Source organism: Anolis sagrei, chromosome 6, assembly GCF_037176765.1.
Source record: "Anolis sagrei isolate rAnoSag1 chromosome 6, rAnoSag1.mat, whole genome shotgun sequence".
NCBI lineage: Eukaryota > Metazoa > Chordata > Lepidosauria > Squamata > Dactyloidae > Anolis > Anolis sagrei.
In genome coordinates, this window is record NC_090026.1 from 122,486,825 (window position 1) to 122,503,349 (window position 16,525).

A 16,525-nucleotide genomic window follows, 5' to 3' on the forward strand; every position below is an offset into this window, starting at 1 on the left:
ACAACAGGGAGATTGGTCTGTAGCTTTTTGGGTCATTACGGTCTTTGCCTGGCTTCAAGATGGCGATGACTCTTGCTTTCCTCCAGATTTTGGGGATCTGACAGGATGTAGTGCAGTTGTTCATCAGCTCCAGCAGCCAGCGCCTTGCTTTTGGACCAAAGTTCTTGATTTGTTCCATCCGTAGATCATCCAGGCCAGCTGCTTTGCCATTCTTTCATTTGTTGAGAGCCATGAGATGAATTGAGTATGAGATGAATTTATTTGTTGATGTTGTAGATTACACACTCATATAGTTAGCGGGAAGTTTCAAATATCTGCAGTAAAAAAACATCCTTTGGATTCCCATCCAAACCCAAGTAACGAAGGTGGAGGCACTACTTTTCATTCAACCCTCGTATTTCTGGCATTACATTGCTTGATTTTAGCTGAATTGGTGACCTAATGGCTCATACTTCTGTGCTGTTGTCAAGTCCATAGTTATAGAGCAGGCCTGGGCCAGCTTGGGCCCTCCAGGGGTTGTGGACTACAACTCCCACAATTCCTAACAGCCGTTAGGCTGTTAGGAATTGTGGGAGTTGGAGTCCAAAACCCCTGGAGGGCCCAAGCTGGCCCAGGCCTGCTCTAGAGAAGACGCGCGGCTTGGGAGGCGGGCCCAGCGAGCGCGAGTTCAAACGTTAACTCGGTCTCCCTCCCTCTCTGTGTGTCTCATCTTTTGGAAACGCTCGAGGCTAGAGGAAGCAGCCTAGGCCGCAACCGTCTCCATGGCGACAGAGACCTGCTACTTAGGCTGGGATTTCAGCACGCAGAAGGTACGAAGGGAAGGCGGCAGACAGGTCGGGCTTGAATCCGCCCTGAGTCCCCTCGGGGAGACAGGGCGGAATATAAATAAAGTTATGTATTTATCTAACTAACTGTAGGCAAAGGCCGCGCTTTACCAAGCGTCCGAGTCTTATCACTCTTAACTTTCATAGCTCTATATTTTCATTCAATTGCAGAGGCATCCTGGGAAATGTAGTTCAGAGAGAGGGCAGTTATTCTCAGTCAGAGAGCGCTTTGGCCTCCTCGGAGTTCCTCGGAATGTTGAGGCGGTAGTTAGGATGGAATATAGAGCTATGAAAAAGTAGAGTGATAGTGTGCTTGGGATAATTGCCTTCTATTCTTATTCTTATACATTCCTCACCCTTGTCATAATTCTACACTGTATTTTTGTTGTTGTTGTTGTTGTTGTTGTTGTTGTTGTTGTTGTTGTTATTAACTCTAAAATTGCAACAGCACAACAACAGAGAGGAAACAAACAAGGACATCTAATCACCTCTCAACAAAAGTTTGCTCCAGGCACTGCCAGGCCATCAAATGCTAATCAAGGGTGGTCAGTTGAAACATTCACACCTAGCTCCAGCAGACAAGAGTCCTTTGTCCCACCGTGGTCATTCCACAGATATTATTATTATTAACTCTAACATTACAACAGCACAAAACCAGAGAGGAAACAAACAAGGACATCTAATTACCTCTCAACAAAAGGTTGCTACAGGCACTGCCAGGTCATTATATGCTAATCAAGGGTGATCAGTTGAAACATTCACACCTAGCTCCTCCAGACAAGAGTCCTTTGTCCCACTTGTTATTATTAACTCTAAAATTACAACAGCACAACAACAGAGAGGAAACAAACAAGGACATCTAATCACCTCTCAACAAAAGATTGCTCCAGGCACTGTCAGGCCATGATATGCTAAACAAGGTGGTCAGTTGAAACATTCACAACTAGCTCCAGCAGACAAGAGTCCTTTGTCCCACCCTGGTCATCCCACAGATATTATTATTAACTCTAAAATTACAACAGCACAACAACAGAGAGGAAACAAACAAGGACATCTAATCACCTCTCAACAAAGGTTTGCTCCAGGCACTGTCAGGCCATTATATGCTAATCAAGGTGGTCAGTTGAAACATTCACACCTAGCTCCAGCAGACAAGAGTCCTTTGTCCCACCCTGGTCATCCCACAGATATATAAACTGACTGGAAAACTAGCTGAGCCTGGGACTTTTGCATACTGTTACATTTTTCAGGCTTGAGCTTTGCATGTGCTTGCAGAGAAGCAGATAGAGAGACAGAAAGACAGTTTCAAGTGTATTCTCGAAGGCTTTCATGGCCGGAATCACTGGGTTGTTGTAGTTTTTTTTGGGCTATATGGCCATGGTCTAGAGGCATTCTCTCCTGACGTTTTGCCTGCGTCTATGGCAAGCATCCTCAGAGGTAGTGAGGGCTGTTGGAACTACGAAAAAGGGTTTATATATCTGTGGAATGACCAGGATGAGACAAAGGACTCTTGTCTGCTGGAGCTAGGTGTGAATGTTTCAACTGATCACCTTGATTAGCATCTAAAATTACAACAGCACAACAACAGAGAGGAAACAAACAAGGGCATCTAATCACCTCTCAACAAAAGTTTGCTCCAGGCACTGCCAGGCAATCAAATGCTAATCAAGGTGGTCAGTTGAAACATTCACCCCTAGCTCCAACAGACAATAGTCCTTTGTCCCACTTGTTATTATTAACTCTAACATTACAACAGCACAACAACAGAGAGGAAACAAACAAGGACATCTAATCACCTCTCAACAAAAGTTTGCTCCAGGCACTGTCAGGCCATGATATACTAATCAAGGGTGGTCCAGTTGAAACATTCACACCGAGCTCCAGTAGACAAGAGTCCTTTGTCCCACCCTGGTCATTCCACAGATATTATTATTATTAATTCTAAAATTACAACAGGACAATAGAGAGGAAACAAACAAGGGCATCTAATCACCTCTCAACAAAAATTTGCTCCAAGCACTGTCAGGCCATGATATGCTAATCAAGGGTGGTCAGTTGAAACATTCACACCTAGCTCCAGCAGACAAGAGTCATTTGTCCCACACTGGTCATTCCACAGATATTATTATTAACTCTAAAATTACAACAGTACAACAACAGAGAGGAAACAAACAAGGGCATCTAATCACCTCTCAACAAAAGTTTTCTCCAGGCACTGTCAGGCCATTATGTGCTAATCATGGTGGTCAATTGAAACATTCACACCTAGCTCCAGCTGACAAAAGTCCTTTCTCCCACCCTGGTCATTCCACAGATATTATTATTATTAACTCTAAAATTACAACAGCACAACAACAGAGAGGAAACAAACAAGGGCATCTAATCACCTCTCAACAAAAGTTTGCTCCAGGCACTGTCAGGCCATTATGTGCTAATCATGGTGGTCAGTTGAAACATTCACACCTAGCTCCAGCAGATAAGAGTCCTTTGTCCCACCCTGGTCATTCCACAGACACATAAACCCCTTTTCCTAGTTCCAACAGACCTCTCTACCTCTGAGGATGCTTGCCACAGATGCTGGCGAAACATCAGAACAGAATGCCTCTAGACCATGGCCGTATAGCCCAAAAAACCTACAACAACCCATTATTATTATGCTTTCTTCTCTCTTGCCTCCCTCCATGCATTAATTCTATAATTATAATTATGGTTTTCACACCCTTGCCTTTCCTTGCATTAATTCTATATTATTATTATTATTATGCTTTCTTCTCTCTTTCTCCCCACCTTTTATTCATTTTTTGGCATATTTATTATTACTATCATCATCATCATGCTTTCTTCTCTCTCACTTCCCTCCTTGTATTAATTATTATTATTATTATACTGACACAACAACACAGTATTATTATTATTATTATTATTATTATGCCTTCCTCATCCTTGTGTCCCTCCTTGCCATAATTCTACACTATATATTTATTAACATTATTATATTATATTTATTATTACTATCATCATCATCATCATCATCATCATCATGCTTTCTTCTCTCTCACCTCCCTCCTTGTATTATTATTATTATTATTATTATTATTATACTGACACAAAACCACATTATTATTATTATTATTATTATTATTATTGTTAGCTCAAGCTCCTGCCAACCTAGCATGTAAATGTAAGTAGATCAATAGGTACCGCATCAGCTGAAAGGCAATAAAGACGCTTGTGTAGCCATGCCGGCAACACGACCAGGAGGTGTCTATGGACAACAGGCTCCTCGGCTTGGAAATTGAAAAAGAGCACCTCCCTTAGAGCCAGAGTTGAGCACTGCCTCCAGAAGCTAGAGATGAAATGGGAAGCCTTTACTTTCGTTCTGTGAATTTGTGTGTCATTGTTATTTCACTGTATTAAAGACACTGAGTGTTTGCCTATCTGTGTATGTTGTAATCCGCTCTGAGTCCCCTCGGGGAGATAGAGTGGAATATAAATAAAGTATTATTACTATTATTATTATTATTATTATTGCCATCTGCATTCCCCACTCTTTGAAATAGATTCATTTTGAGAAAAAGCAATGTGCGATTGCAAGTACAGGTTGTTTCAAAAGCAAAATCTCTGTCTGTCCATTGGAAAATGTCTCACATTAATATGCACTTTACCCAGTACTGGCCTAGAGGAAAGTTTCATTATGTTAAAAATTTACAAGCTGGATTTCACAGGTTAACCCTTGACATCTTGTTGGAATATGCCAGAACTTAGCAAAAATGTGTGCAGGGATATGTACTGAAACCTATTGATCATTCTTTATGTTACCGGTTTTTTAAAAATTACATCTAAATTTTCATATTTATACCACTTGAACACACAGAAGAAGTGTTTTGGGTTTTTTATTTGTTTGTTTCATTTTGTTTTGAGCTTCAAAGTCACACAATTCTAGAATTGTAAACTTTTAAGTTACTGTTGGAAGACCAACACCAGAACTTCCTAATTGGGAAGCTCTCCTAAATAATAGGAATATTTTTCTGGTGTTGTTGTGTGCCTTTTAGTCTTTTCTGACTTATGGTAACCCTACACAAGGAGAGGCAAGGATAGAGAAAGTAATAATAATAATAATAATAATAATGCAAGGAGGGAGGCAAGAAAGAAAGAAGAAAGCATAATAATAATAATAATAATAATAATAATAATAATAATGATAAATATACAGTGAAGGGAGGCATGGGTGAGAAATGTATAACAACAACAACAACAATAGAATTAATGCAAGAAAGCATAATAATAATGATATAGAATTAATGCAAGGAGCCCCCTTGTGGCGCAGCAGGTTAAACCACTGAGCTGCTGAAATTGCTGACCAAAAGGTCAGCGGTTCAAATCAGGAGAGTGGTGTGAGCTCCTGCTGTTAGCCCCAACTTCTGCCAACCTAGCAGTTCGAAAACATGCAAATGTGAGTAGATCAATAGGTACAGCTTCGGCGGGAAGGTAACAGCACACCATGCAGTTCATGCTGGCCACATGACCTTGGACGTGTCTATGGACAACTGTTGCAATCCAGAGCAGGGAACGAGACCATTAGATAACAAACCACCACACTAAGCTGTGGGAAAAACAATCCCTTTTTATTGATGAAAAATGGTTACAAAATAGAAGAAAATGCAAAGTAAAAAAACCACAGTAAAATTCAGCAGTCAAGAATATCCATGAACTTGATCAAAATTCCAAAAGCCACACTGTAAAAACCTGGAAACTGTTAGCAAACCACTAACCGTCCTTGGAGAACTAGAAGCCTCTTGGGATGTAGGCCACGAGAAACGGAAAATCTGCCAAGGTAATGCCTCAGTCTAAACGATGCCTGATCTAACGAGACAACCCGGTGAGAGGCACTTAAAACTGAATAAATTGTTTCGTGATACGCCTCCAGGCTTTGAAGTCTGTGTTTCCCTTTCCCTTAATCTGCTTGACCTTCGCAGACTCTGCGATTCACTCCTGTTTTTCCAAATCTGTCTTTTTCTATCCTCATTAAGGAAGTCAGGTGCTAACTCCTCTGGAGAGCTATCACCGCTTGGCTCTGCAGAATTCTCATCAGAATGTGTAGTTTCACTTTCCAAGCCACTGACCTCAGTATCAACACTTTCATTACCATCAGGGAAAAATACATGTTCAGTAACATCAGGACAAACAATCAGAGAATCAGGTTCAGGTTCAGGAATCAGAGAATCAGGTTCAGGAATCAGAGAATCAGGTTCAGGTTCACACGCAGGCTGAACCCCAACAATAACGCCGGCTTTTTGGATTACAAATGGGGATGAGCACCTACCCCCAGAGTTGGACATGACTGGACTTAATGTCAGGGGAAAACCTTTACCTCACCTTTATATTTATTATATTATATTTATATTTCCTACTTGACAAATGCAACTGTCTTTCAGGCTGCATAGGTCAACGGCAAGCAAGATTATTAATGGTCAGGAGCTCACTCTGTCCCAGGCTGGCTTCAAACTCATGACCTCCCGATCAGTAGTGATTTAATGCAGCTGGCTACTAACCCGTAGTTTTATCTCAGAGATTTTCACTGTTAGTTTGCTTTTTAATTAATGTGGTGAAGCAGGCTGGATGATTCCAGTGTTCATTGTGCTTTGATAGTTCTGCTTTAGAGCCATTCATCCTTACACATTGCCCAGATTTTCAGTGGAGCGAATGCGGACAGTATGGATGGATTTCGACGGTATTCTTCCTTCCTTCCTTCAAGCAGAAATTAACAGAAAATCCTTCAAGAATCAGTATGCAAGGAACGATAACGGAAATGGAGAAATGAAGGAGGGTGGGCAGGGGGCACTGATGCGAAATTGCACAACCTTTTTTTCTGAACTCATCACAGAGACTTCAGTTATCTCTTCAGTGTAGCTCTAATTTGTACCCGGGAAGTGGAGCGCTAATCAGGGATCATCACTTTCTCGATGTGGTTTTGTAGGCAGGAAAAAAAAATATCTCAGCCCGTTTCTATTTTCAGTGATTGATCATGCAGAAATGATTTATTCTTCCAAACAGGAGGCCTGCCGTTTTAGAATTAATGATGTATTTTCTTCTTTCTCCAGCTGAAAGTAATTGCTGTAGATGAAAAACTGAGAGTCATCCATGAGGACAATGTTAATTTCGACAAAGATCTTCCAGAATTTGGGTATGTTTCTCTAACTTGGGCGTATTTAATGTAACAGTTCTGACATTAGGACTTTTCGGTTGTTTAATCTTTTGGATTAGATTGTGGTGTTGGAGGAAAGTTCTGAGAGTGCCTTGGACTGCGAGAAGATCCAACCAGTCCATCCTCCAGGAAATAAAGCCCGACTGCTCATTGGAGGGAAGGAGACTAGAGACAAAGCTGAAGTACTTTGGCCACATCATGAGGAGACAGCAAAGCCTAGAGAAGACAATTATGCTGGGGAAAGTGGAAGGCAAAAGGAAGAGGGGCCGACCAAGGGCAAGATGGATGGATGGCATCCTTGAAGTGACAGGACTGACCTTGAAGGAGTTGGGGGTGGTGACGGCTGACAGGGAGCTCTGGCGTGGGCTGGTCCATGAGGTCACGAAGAGTCGGAGACGACTGAACGAATGAACAACAACAACAATCTTTTGGATGCTGAAGAGCAAGCATTGAGCCATGGCACTTAAAGCTGTCTGAAACAGCATTAATTCTACAGTGTGGATGCACACATAGATTTTATTGAAGAGTCACAAAACTGCTTCTCCTGTTTGCCCCAATTCTCTCATTAGTGGGGTTCAGAATGCTCTTTGATTGTAGGTGAACTATAAATCCCAGTAACTACAACTCCCAAATGCCAAGGTCTATTTCCCCCAAACACCATCTGTGTTCATATTTGGGCATATGGAATATCCGTGCAAAGTTTGATCCAGATCCATCATTGTTTGAGTCCACAGTGCTCTCTGGATGTAGGTGAACTACAACTCCCAAACTCAAGGTCAATGCCCACCGAAGTGTTTTCTGTTGGCCATGGGAGTCCTGTATGCTACGTTTGGTTCAATTCCATAATTGGTGGAGTTCAGAATGCTCTTTGATTGTAGGTGAACTATAAATCCCAGCAACTACAACTCCCAAATGACAAACTCAAAATTTTTTTGAGTGAAGGACATATATTGGGTTGTTAGGTATATGCTTTCCAAATTTGGTGTCAATTCGTCCACTTACCAACTGATTTCTTACAAGAAAATGTTATGCAGCAGTATTTTGTTTTTCATAAAAACGCACATTGGAAACCAAGGAATAGATTTGATTTCATTAAATATTGCCTTTCTTGCAGCACTCAAGGTGGAGTTTGTGCCCACAGTGACAGGCTGACAGTGACTTCTCCTGTATTAATGTGGGTCAAGGTGAGTTCCCAAAGTTTTCAGTGATCAGGAAGAAAGCTTAGTTTCTATGCAGTTAATATCTCATCCTATTTGCAGTGCTCTATCTCCATGTGTTTGTTCTTTTGAATATGTAGTGTTTGCTGCTTTGCATAAGATTAGGTATTTGCCTAAGACTTGGCCTTAGATTATTGCTTGAGAGGCCCTTCTGTGCCAGCAAGTCAGAAGCTATTTTACGACCTTTCATACCTGACTTTCTCTCTTGTTTCAAAAACCTACTGCTTAGCTCTATCAAGGCCATTAGATGACTCAGCCTCTTAGCTCAGCATTATTAAAATTTGGGTTATACAAGACACCATTATATTTGCCAGGCCATTTATAAATTGCTTGTTTTCTATTTCTGTTTGAATGCTGTTAAGGAGGGTTTTTTTTGACACTGCAATTTTCTGCATCATGGGTTTTTTTGGGCAACTTTTTTGAAAAAGCAGTTGCATTGCGTTTCTCTGTTTGCAATAATAGATGAATTAATTGAAAAATGTTTGGGATTCAGCTGAGCTTTGGCATTAAAAACACCACTTAGTCCCAATCAAAGCTGTATCCGCCTTTCCAAATGTTAAAATAGCAAGCACTGTTTCTGCTGCTTTGTTTTCTGAGAAAGAGAAAGCAGTTTGGCTCCACTTCTCAACAGCGAGGCTTTTTATGGGTCGTAATTTTAGTTCTTAAACTCTGTCCTAAACACATTTAGTTGAAAATAGGACCAAATGGGAGAGGAAACACTTTTGATTGTTCCTAGTCCTATGGATGCCCATTCCAAAATAGATCTCAAAGTCTGATTAGGATGGTTGCTTTGCCTAGTTTTAAAAATATTATGGAATAATAGGAATTTTACTCTACCGAAAAATTAGAAGCTATATGAAACTATTGTAAACAAATGGTAGGGTTCCTTATATTATGGTGAGGGTCCTTTCTAAAATGCGAGCACAAATAAAAACACCTGAAAAGGAGAATAGTTTTCAGCTGCTGAAACATGTTCCTTTTGTGTAATAAATTAGAGTGTAAATTCACTCCCATGCTCTCAAATTATGCTGGGACAAATCTGTTTTGTTATTTTCACATTGGCTGTTTGTTTAGTCCCGCAGATGGTTGCACGTTGACCATGTGCTGTGCCAATCTGCAAAGTAAAATTGCACAGATGTGAGCATGGCTGCTTTCCCTGTTGGGTGCACTTGCTTCAAGGCTTGGGTGGGCAATGTATAGGGTTGTTATGTGCCAGGATGCAGATACATTTCAAGGCATCTTGGCTTCGAATGCCATAGTCTTGATGGTTGTGCTGCAGCATGTAAGCCTTAGAGTCCCCTGGGGAGAGAGGATGGAATGTAAATAAAGAATTATTATTATTATTATTATTATTATTATTATTATTATTTTACTGACACAAAAACACAGTATGACACAGCAAACGAAATATATATGCTGGATTTTGAATCACAAAACCACAAGTCGAACTATTATTATTATTGTTAGTATTATTATTATTTGAAACTCAACAAGATTAGTACACAGCAAACAAGATCACTCTGCTGGTTGTTGTATCGGATTACATGTCGGACACTTCCCAAGTGTCTAGGACGGAGTGATTTATCAGCGAATAATGCATGCAGATCCCAGTAAGGTGGTCTTTTGCAGCTGGCAGATGGTATTCTTGTCAGTGCCGATTGTGTTTAAGTGCAGGCCAAGGTCTCTAAGCACTGCACCCAGTGTGCCGATCACCACTGGGACCACCTTTACTGGCTTGTGCCAGAGTCTTTGCAGTTCAATCTTTAAATCCTCATATAGTGTCAGCTTTTCCATTTGTTTCTCTTCAATCCTGCTGTCACCTGGGATTGCAACATCGACAATCCATACTTGGTTTTTCAGCACGATTGTGAGGTCAGGAGTATTGTGCTCCAAAACTCAGTCAGTCTGAATTCAGAAGTCCCAGAGTAGTTTGATGTGTCCATTTTCTGTAACTTTTCACAGTTCTTTGTCGCAGACAGATGGTATTTGTGGCACAAGTTCCAATTAATCATCTGAGCAACAGTGTTATGCCTCTGCTTGTAGTCTGTCCTCCCCCTCCTCCTCCTCCCCCTCCTCCCCCTCCTCCTCTTGGAACTTAGGGCCCTTCCACACAGCCATATAACCTAGAAAAATCACGGTAGAACATTGCACAATATCTGCTTTGAACTGGGTTATCTGAGTCCACATTGCCATATATTCCAGTTCAAAGCAGAAAATTTGGAAGGGGCCTCAGGCTTGGTCCAATGGGCCACAAAGGTTCTGGTATGCACAGGGAGCCTTTACTTAATTATGATTGTTTCATGGAATGGAAATTTGAATTAGTAGTTGGCTCTATTGTGAAAAGGAGTGCGGAAATGTTTGCGATGTGGGGATAGCTATGTTTCTGTATATTACGTGACCTCTTGTTGGAAAACACGCTTGGAAAACTTCTCTGCAAAGATTTTTTTAAATACAAGGACCTGCCTGCCACCCAACATTTATGTTTAATTAGTTTTGAGAATGATTCTTCTCCATCATGCTTTACTTGGAAAAGAAATGTGAAAGATCAAAATTTCCTTATTTACTCATGTTTTCTTGATAGACTGCTTTTTGACCTTCAGAGTTTTGGACCTACATTTGTACCTGAAAATCTCACAGCCATAGAACCCAGAATATCAAGGCAGAAAATCCACAATATCTGCTTTGAACTGGGTCCACACTGCCATATAATTCTGTTCAATATGAATTACATACGGCTGTATAGAAGGGGCCTTAGTTGCTGCTGGTTATGAGTATGGGGGCAGCTGGCAGGAGGAAGAAATGACAGTGGAGGACAATGGTACTAGACCTTACTTTTGCTGCCTTTTCCTCTATTGCAAAGTTGTCATCCCTCCTCCAAAACCTTGCGAGTCAGAAGCCCTTTGGCTAATATTATATGCAGCTCAGTTGTAACTAAGACTGCATTGTTTAATTAAGTGGTTAGTCTTATTGATTAAATGTGTTGGCTGCACAACGGCCACAGGAATAAATCTCTATAATCTGAAACATTTATTTTTCATCTGCTGTGAATCATAATTGCCACAATGTAAGAAGCATTTTCTCCGGCCTGTGAACACTTCTTTGAGACAGGAATGGGAAATCGGTGGTCTTCCAGTCCTAGTTGCTCTATTTCTTCTGCCCGGACTATTGGACAACTATTGGACAAACTTGCTGGTTCTGGTGTTGTTTTTGCTTGCAAATTCTTCTTTTCACTGTTATTAAAATTTAATTGAACAAATGACGAATCAAAATCAAAAATCTTTATTACGGTCATAGACCAGCATAAGGAGAGGGGGATGCAGTCTCATAAAAGCATTGTACACTGAAATCCAAAAACGCTAGAAAACAGAGATATGTTGAAGGCTAAAGCACAAAAAACTATTTTGAGAAGGGAAGGGACTTGAAAGAGATGGAGAGGGAGGGAGATTGATGTAGAGGTAGGAGAATTCAGGGCATAAGTCTAGGGACTGGGGGTGGGGAGCACAGATTACATTTCAGTTAGCTGACAGTTAGATTGCTAACTTTTGGAACCAGTCATCAGTCGGCACAACATTTAGCAGCATTATAGGTTATAACTGAGTTAATAATAATAATAATAATAATAACACTTTATTTATATTCCGCCCTATCTCCCCAAAGGGGCTTAAGGCGGATCACAATACACATACACGACAAACATTCAATGTCATTTTGGATAGATAGGACAAAGACAGACAGAACAGAAAGGAGGTATGTTGTGTTGTCATCCAACTTTTTAGCACCTTGGAGGTTGTGCTCGAATCCAGCCACAGGGGAGTGCTGTCATTCCATCCTCTATGACAAAGAGTCATCAGGATTTCCTCCTTCCTTTTGGTCACTGGGCATTTTCTGATGTTTTTATGGTGTCGTATATCTCCCCCCCCCCCCCCCCGCTTGTTTTAGCGGTACCTAATTTCTCTACTTAAAGCTCAAGCTGTTTTCGAACTGCTTAGGTAAGCAGTAAGATGGGCTGACAGTTGGGAGCTCATGCCGATCTGAGGATTCGAACTGGCAATCTTTGTGTTGGTAGATCTTATCATTGCTGGTGATTTACCAGCTGTGCTAAGGCCCGAATTTGGTATCTGAGATCAGCAGGTTGGAGTAAAACGGTCCTGATAATTATGTAGCAAAGGCAGGATGAGTCTGAATCAAATGTCCCTGTAGAACAGACACTGGAGGAGCATATACTCAGTTGTTTCCATTTGACCCAAGTCACAGAGGCAGAGTCTAACTGGGTAGGGGATCTTCCGGTATCAGCCCTCGAGTAAAGCTGATGGAAGGGCATGACATCGAGCCAGGGTGAAGGCCCTCCGATGATTAGGAACCTCTAGATTGGTTAAGTATGCCATAGGGGAGGCAAGATATCTGCTTGCTTAGTTGACAATAAAGGTTGGGGTGTACCCTAGATCCAGTTGGTACTCTCTGTCTGAGATACGTTGTTTGATGAGTACTTTGGCTTGATCGTATTCCATACTGAGTAGCAACCCTGGAGAGAAGCCCAGTGATGAGATTTTCATTGCTACTGCCTGTTTCCATACGGACTGAAAGTCATCCTTCATGGTTAGTGGGGCAAGACCAGGAAGATAGCAGGATATTCTGAGACAGTAGTTCAGTATGACCACCCACACTTTGGCCTCCACTTTCATGAAGCCTGTTTCCAGTCGCAGAATGGCATTGGAGATGCATTTTGGTACTTGCTCAGAGCCAATCTCAAAAATTTTGGTTGTACAAGCTCTAGGTGGGGCAAAATTGGAGAAGGTGCCTAGCTGGGCTAAATACGGGAGTTGTACCACTGGCTTGGAACAATTGACAAAAATTTGTATCACTAAGATTTATTTAATTGGGCAGCATTTTAAGTTGTGAAGTTTGTGGTCCCGAAGCTTACTCCTTGTATGTACTCCCACACTCCTGTTTTTAAATGCACTCTTGTTTAGTAACTTAACTTACTCTTAGTAGAGAAACTTTCTTGTCAAAATCTTTTGTTTTTGTTTGAGTTTTACTTCTGATAACAAGTGTTTTGTGTGTGTGCGCCTATTTTGAGATGTGTAAGAAGAATGCAGCAGTTACCGAGCTTGTCTGATGGAAATTAGTACTGAACTGGCTTTAAATTTTAAATATGTATGACTGTTATATAGTATTGTGTCTATGTTTTATAATGATTACTTTGTATGTTTTGTGTCAGTAATTGCAGTTGCTTTACCTTTGCTGGAAACCGCCCTATATCGCCTCAAGGAAACAGAGCAGTATACAAATAAAAGATTATTATTATTATTATTATTATTATTATTATTATTTGAAACACAACAAGATGAGTCCACAGCAGACACTCTGCTGGCTGTTGTATTGGAACACACGTCAGACACTTCCCAAGTGTTTAGGACTGTGTGATGTATCGGCGAATAATGCATGCAGATCCCAGTAAGGTGGCCTTTTGCAACTGGCAGATGGTAATTTTGTCAGCGGCGATTGTGTTTAAGTACAGGCCAAGGTCTTTAGGCACTGCACCCAGTGTGCCAATCACCACTGGGACCACCTTTACTGGTTTGTGCCAGAGTCTTTGCAGTTCAATTTTAAAATCCTCATATTGTGTCAGCTTTTCCAGTTGTTTCTCTGCAATTATTATTATTATTATTATTATTATTATTATTATTATTTACTCTTGATCATGTCTGTTCCTCTAGGCCCTAGACATGGTCTTGGAAAAAATGAAGTCTTCTGGATTTAATTTCTCCAAAGTGAAAGCTTTATCTGGAGCTGGACAGGTTTGTTAAAAAGAGGGACAAATCCATGTTTTCTGACTTGTATAAACGTTATATAACAATTACTATTTGACTAAACTATGAGAGTTTTACAAGTGCCATTGACTAGGTCCTTTTAGTTTTCATAACTTTGGCAGTCTTTGCCATGTTACATAATTCTGTTTTGAGATTACACAAAGTGAGAAGGAGCCATATAGGCTTCTAATATACTGCCATATAATCCAGATTATCAAAGCAGGTTATCCACATTATCTGCTTTGAACGGGATTATATGCGCCTACACTGTCAACCAATTCAAATCACATAATTTCAATTGTATGCAGTGTAGAAGGGGCCGTAGTCCGACCCCAAACTCTTAGTAATCTCTCATTCACTTGTTTTGGTTTGTGAGATTGCAATAGGAATTTCCATGCACTTGTTAACATATGTTTCCATCTCTAATGATTAGTAAACACAGCCAGGTTATTAGTAAAATAAACTCTATGGAGGAGAGGTTATCCTTCAGATTGTTCTAAATTATTCTGTTCATTGCTCAGCCACCCAGGGCATGGTAATTGGTAACACTTTATTTCATCAATCAGTAGCAGCATTTTTAATTGGTGATTGTGAAAGTTAATGGCACACTTTCCGTGTTTTGTGAGGTTCTTTAGATGTTAGGCCTTGCTAAATAACCATAGCAGAAAACAGGAAAGAACACTGAGGGGAGGGGAAAGTCTTTTCTTATCCCATTCATAAGAAACTATTTTTTTTATTATATAATTTTTATTTGCAAAATTTTCTATAAAACACATTATTTAAAAACCGGGGGGGGGGGAAAGGGGGGGGATGGTTTTGAGAGTTATACTGAGATCCTGGCAATATATGGGGCATATCTATATCTAAATCTACACATACATATGGATATTTGTGTGTGTATTTCAAAACAGAATGAAAGTCCACACGTGAATCTGTATTTTATTTTATTTTTGTTTTGGTTTTACTCATTTGCTATTATTTCCATTTGACAGCAACATGGAAGCATCTATTGGAAGCAAGGTGCAAGCTCTGCTTTACAAAACCTATCACCTGATGTTCCTTTACACCAGTCATTGCAGGTAACCTGTTTAAGGAGCTGTAGGCGGAAGTTCATTCCTGGTCTTGATCTCTGAGCCACTAATGAGTGCGCTTTCTTTATAAGGGACTAGGAACGGCTTCTTTTTCAGCTTGTTGACATTAGAGAAAAAGCCTCCTGAAGGATGCTTTCTATTTTTCTTCCTTAGCTAAAAGCAAACACAGACAATAATAGAGACAAGATGCTTTCTTTTTTTCTCTCTGAGCACAAATGTTTAACTTTCCATATTTACTTGATCCTTGAGAAAGAAAAGAGTGGGTGACTGATGGCTTCTTTTTCTGCCCCTCAACCTCATGATCCTGGTGGATGGTGAAACAAATCTGGCTTTGTTGTATATCAAAACTCTTCATGGATTGGCACAGCCTGCCTTCGTGACTTGACAGTTCTTTTGTTTTGTTTTTTACCATTTTCAGTTTATTGCATTTATATTTTCGAGAAATGCCATGCTTAGTTTCAGTGTAAACCACTGCCAGTTAAAGGGGAGCAAAAGGTAGGAGTTTCAACAGGTGCCCCTCCTACAACATAGAGTTAAGGAAAACTGCATACGAATACACACATATACAATACAGTAAGCAATCTGAATTATATAAATAAAAAATAACTAGTATAGGAGGCTTGTAGAAGGTTGCTATTTCCAACAGTTTTACCATGTGAAAAAAGTCTTGTTTTTTTGTTTACATATTGACAATAGATATATGAAATTCTTCTTAAACAAGCTGGCTAGCTGGGGTTGACTCCTTTTCTTATATCTTTTCATTTCTTGCCTCCCCTTGTGCAACTTCTGCCCCTTTAGTCCTGCTTCTCTGTGAGTAACAGTCCTGTCTGGATGGATTCTAGTACAACAGCCCAATGCCGCTCTCTAGAAAAAGCTGTTGGAGGGGCTCAGAAACTTGCGGACATCACTGGTTCCCGGGCGTATGAGGTAAGAGCTGCTCAAGGAGGAATGCCTAGTTTTGCTTTATAAGCCGAGGCACCTAATTCTACCACAAAAACCTAGGAAAACTTATTGACTCGAGTATAAGTCGAGGGTGGGAAATGCAGCAGCTACTGGTAAATTTCAAAATAAAAATAGATACCAGTAAAATTAATTGACACATTAGTAAGTTAAATATTTCTGAATATTTACATAAAACTGTAATTTAAGATAAGACTGTTCAGCTCTGATTAAACCATTATCCTAACCTTTTTCAATGCAAATGTGCTTACGTATCCTTCCAAGAATAATAGAGTAAAATAATAATAATAATAATAATAATAATAATAATAAAAACTTTATTTATACCCCACCTCCATCTCCCCAGAGGAGACTCGAGTGGCTAACATGAGGCTAAGCCCGAAAATAAAATACAGCAAAAAAGCAACAAAAAATTACA

General features: G+C 40.2%; 1 protein-coding gene across 2 annotated transcripts in view; it reads left to right on the forward strand.

Moving 5' to 3' along the window:
- The first annotated feature begins 604 nt into the window (after positions 1–604).
- The window catches only part of XYLB (xylulokinase), a 124,763-nt gene continuing 108,842 nt past the window's right edge, over positions 605–16,525 (forward strand). For both annotated transcript variants that reach the window (XR_010910205.1, XM_060782619.2), the window contains exons 1-6: positions 605–809; positions 6,926–7,008; positions 8,144–8,213; positions 13,964–14,044; positions 15,049–15,135; positions 15,946–16,074. Coding sequence is in view for 1 of the 2 variants with exons in the window: in XM_060782619.2 (XP_060638602.2) it covers positions 762–809; positions 6,926–7,008; positions 8,144–8,213; positions 13,964–14,044; positions 15,049–15,135; positions 15,946–16,074 (498 nt within the window). In the remaining variant the exon portion in view is untranslated. The remainder of the gene's footprint in view (positions 810–6,925; positions 7,009–8,143; positions 8,214–13,963; positions 14,045–15,048; positions 15,136–15,945; positions 16,075–16,525) is intronic.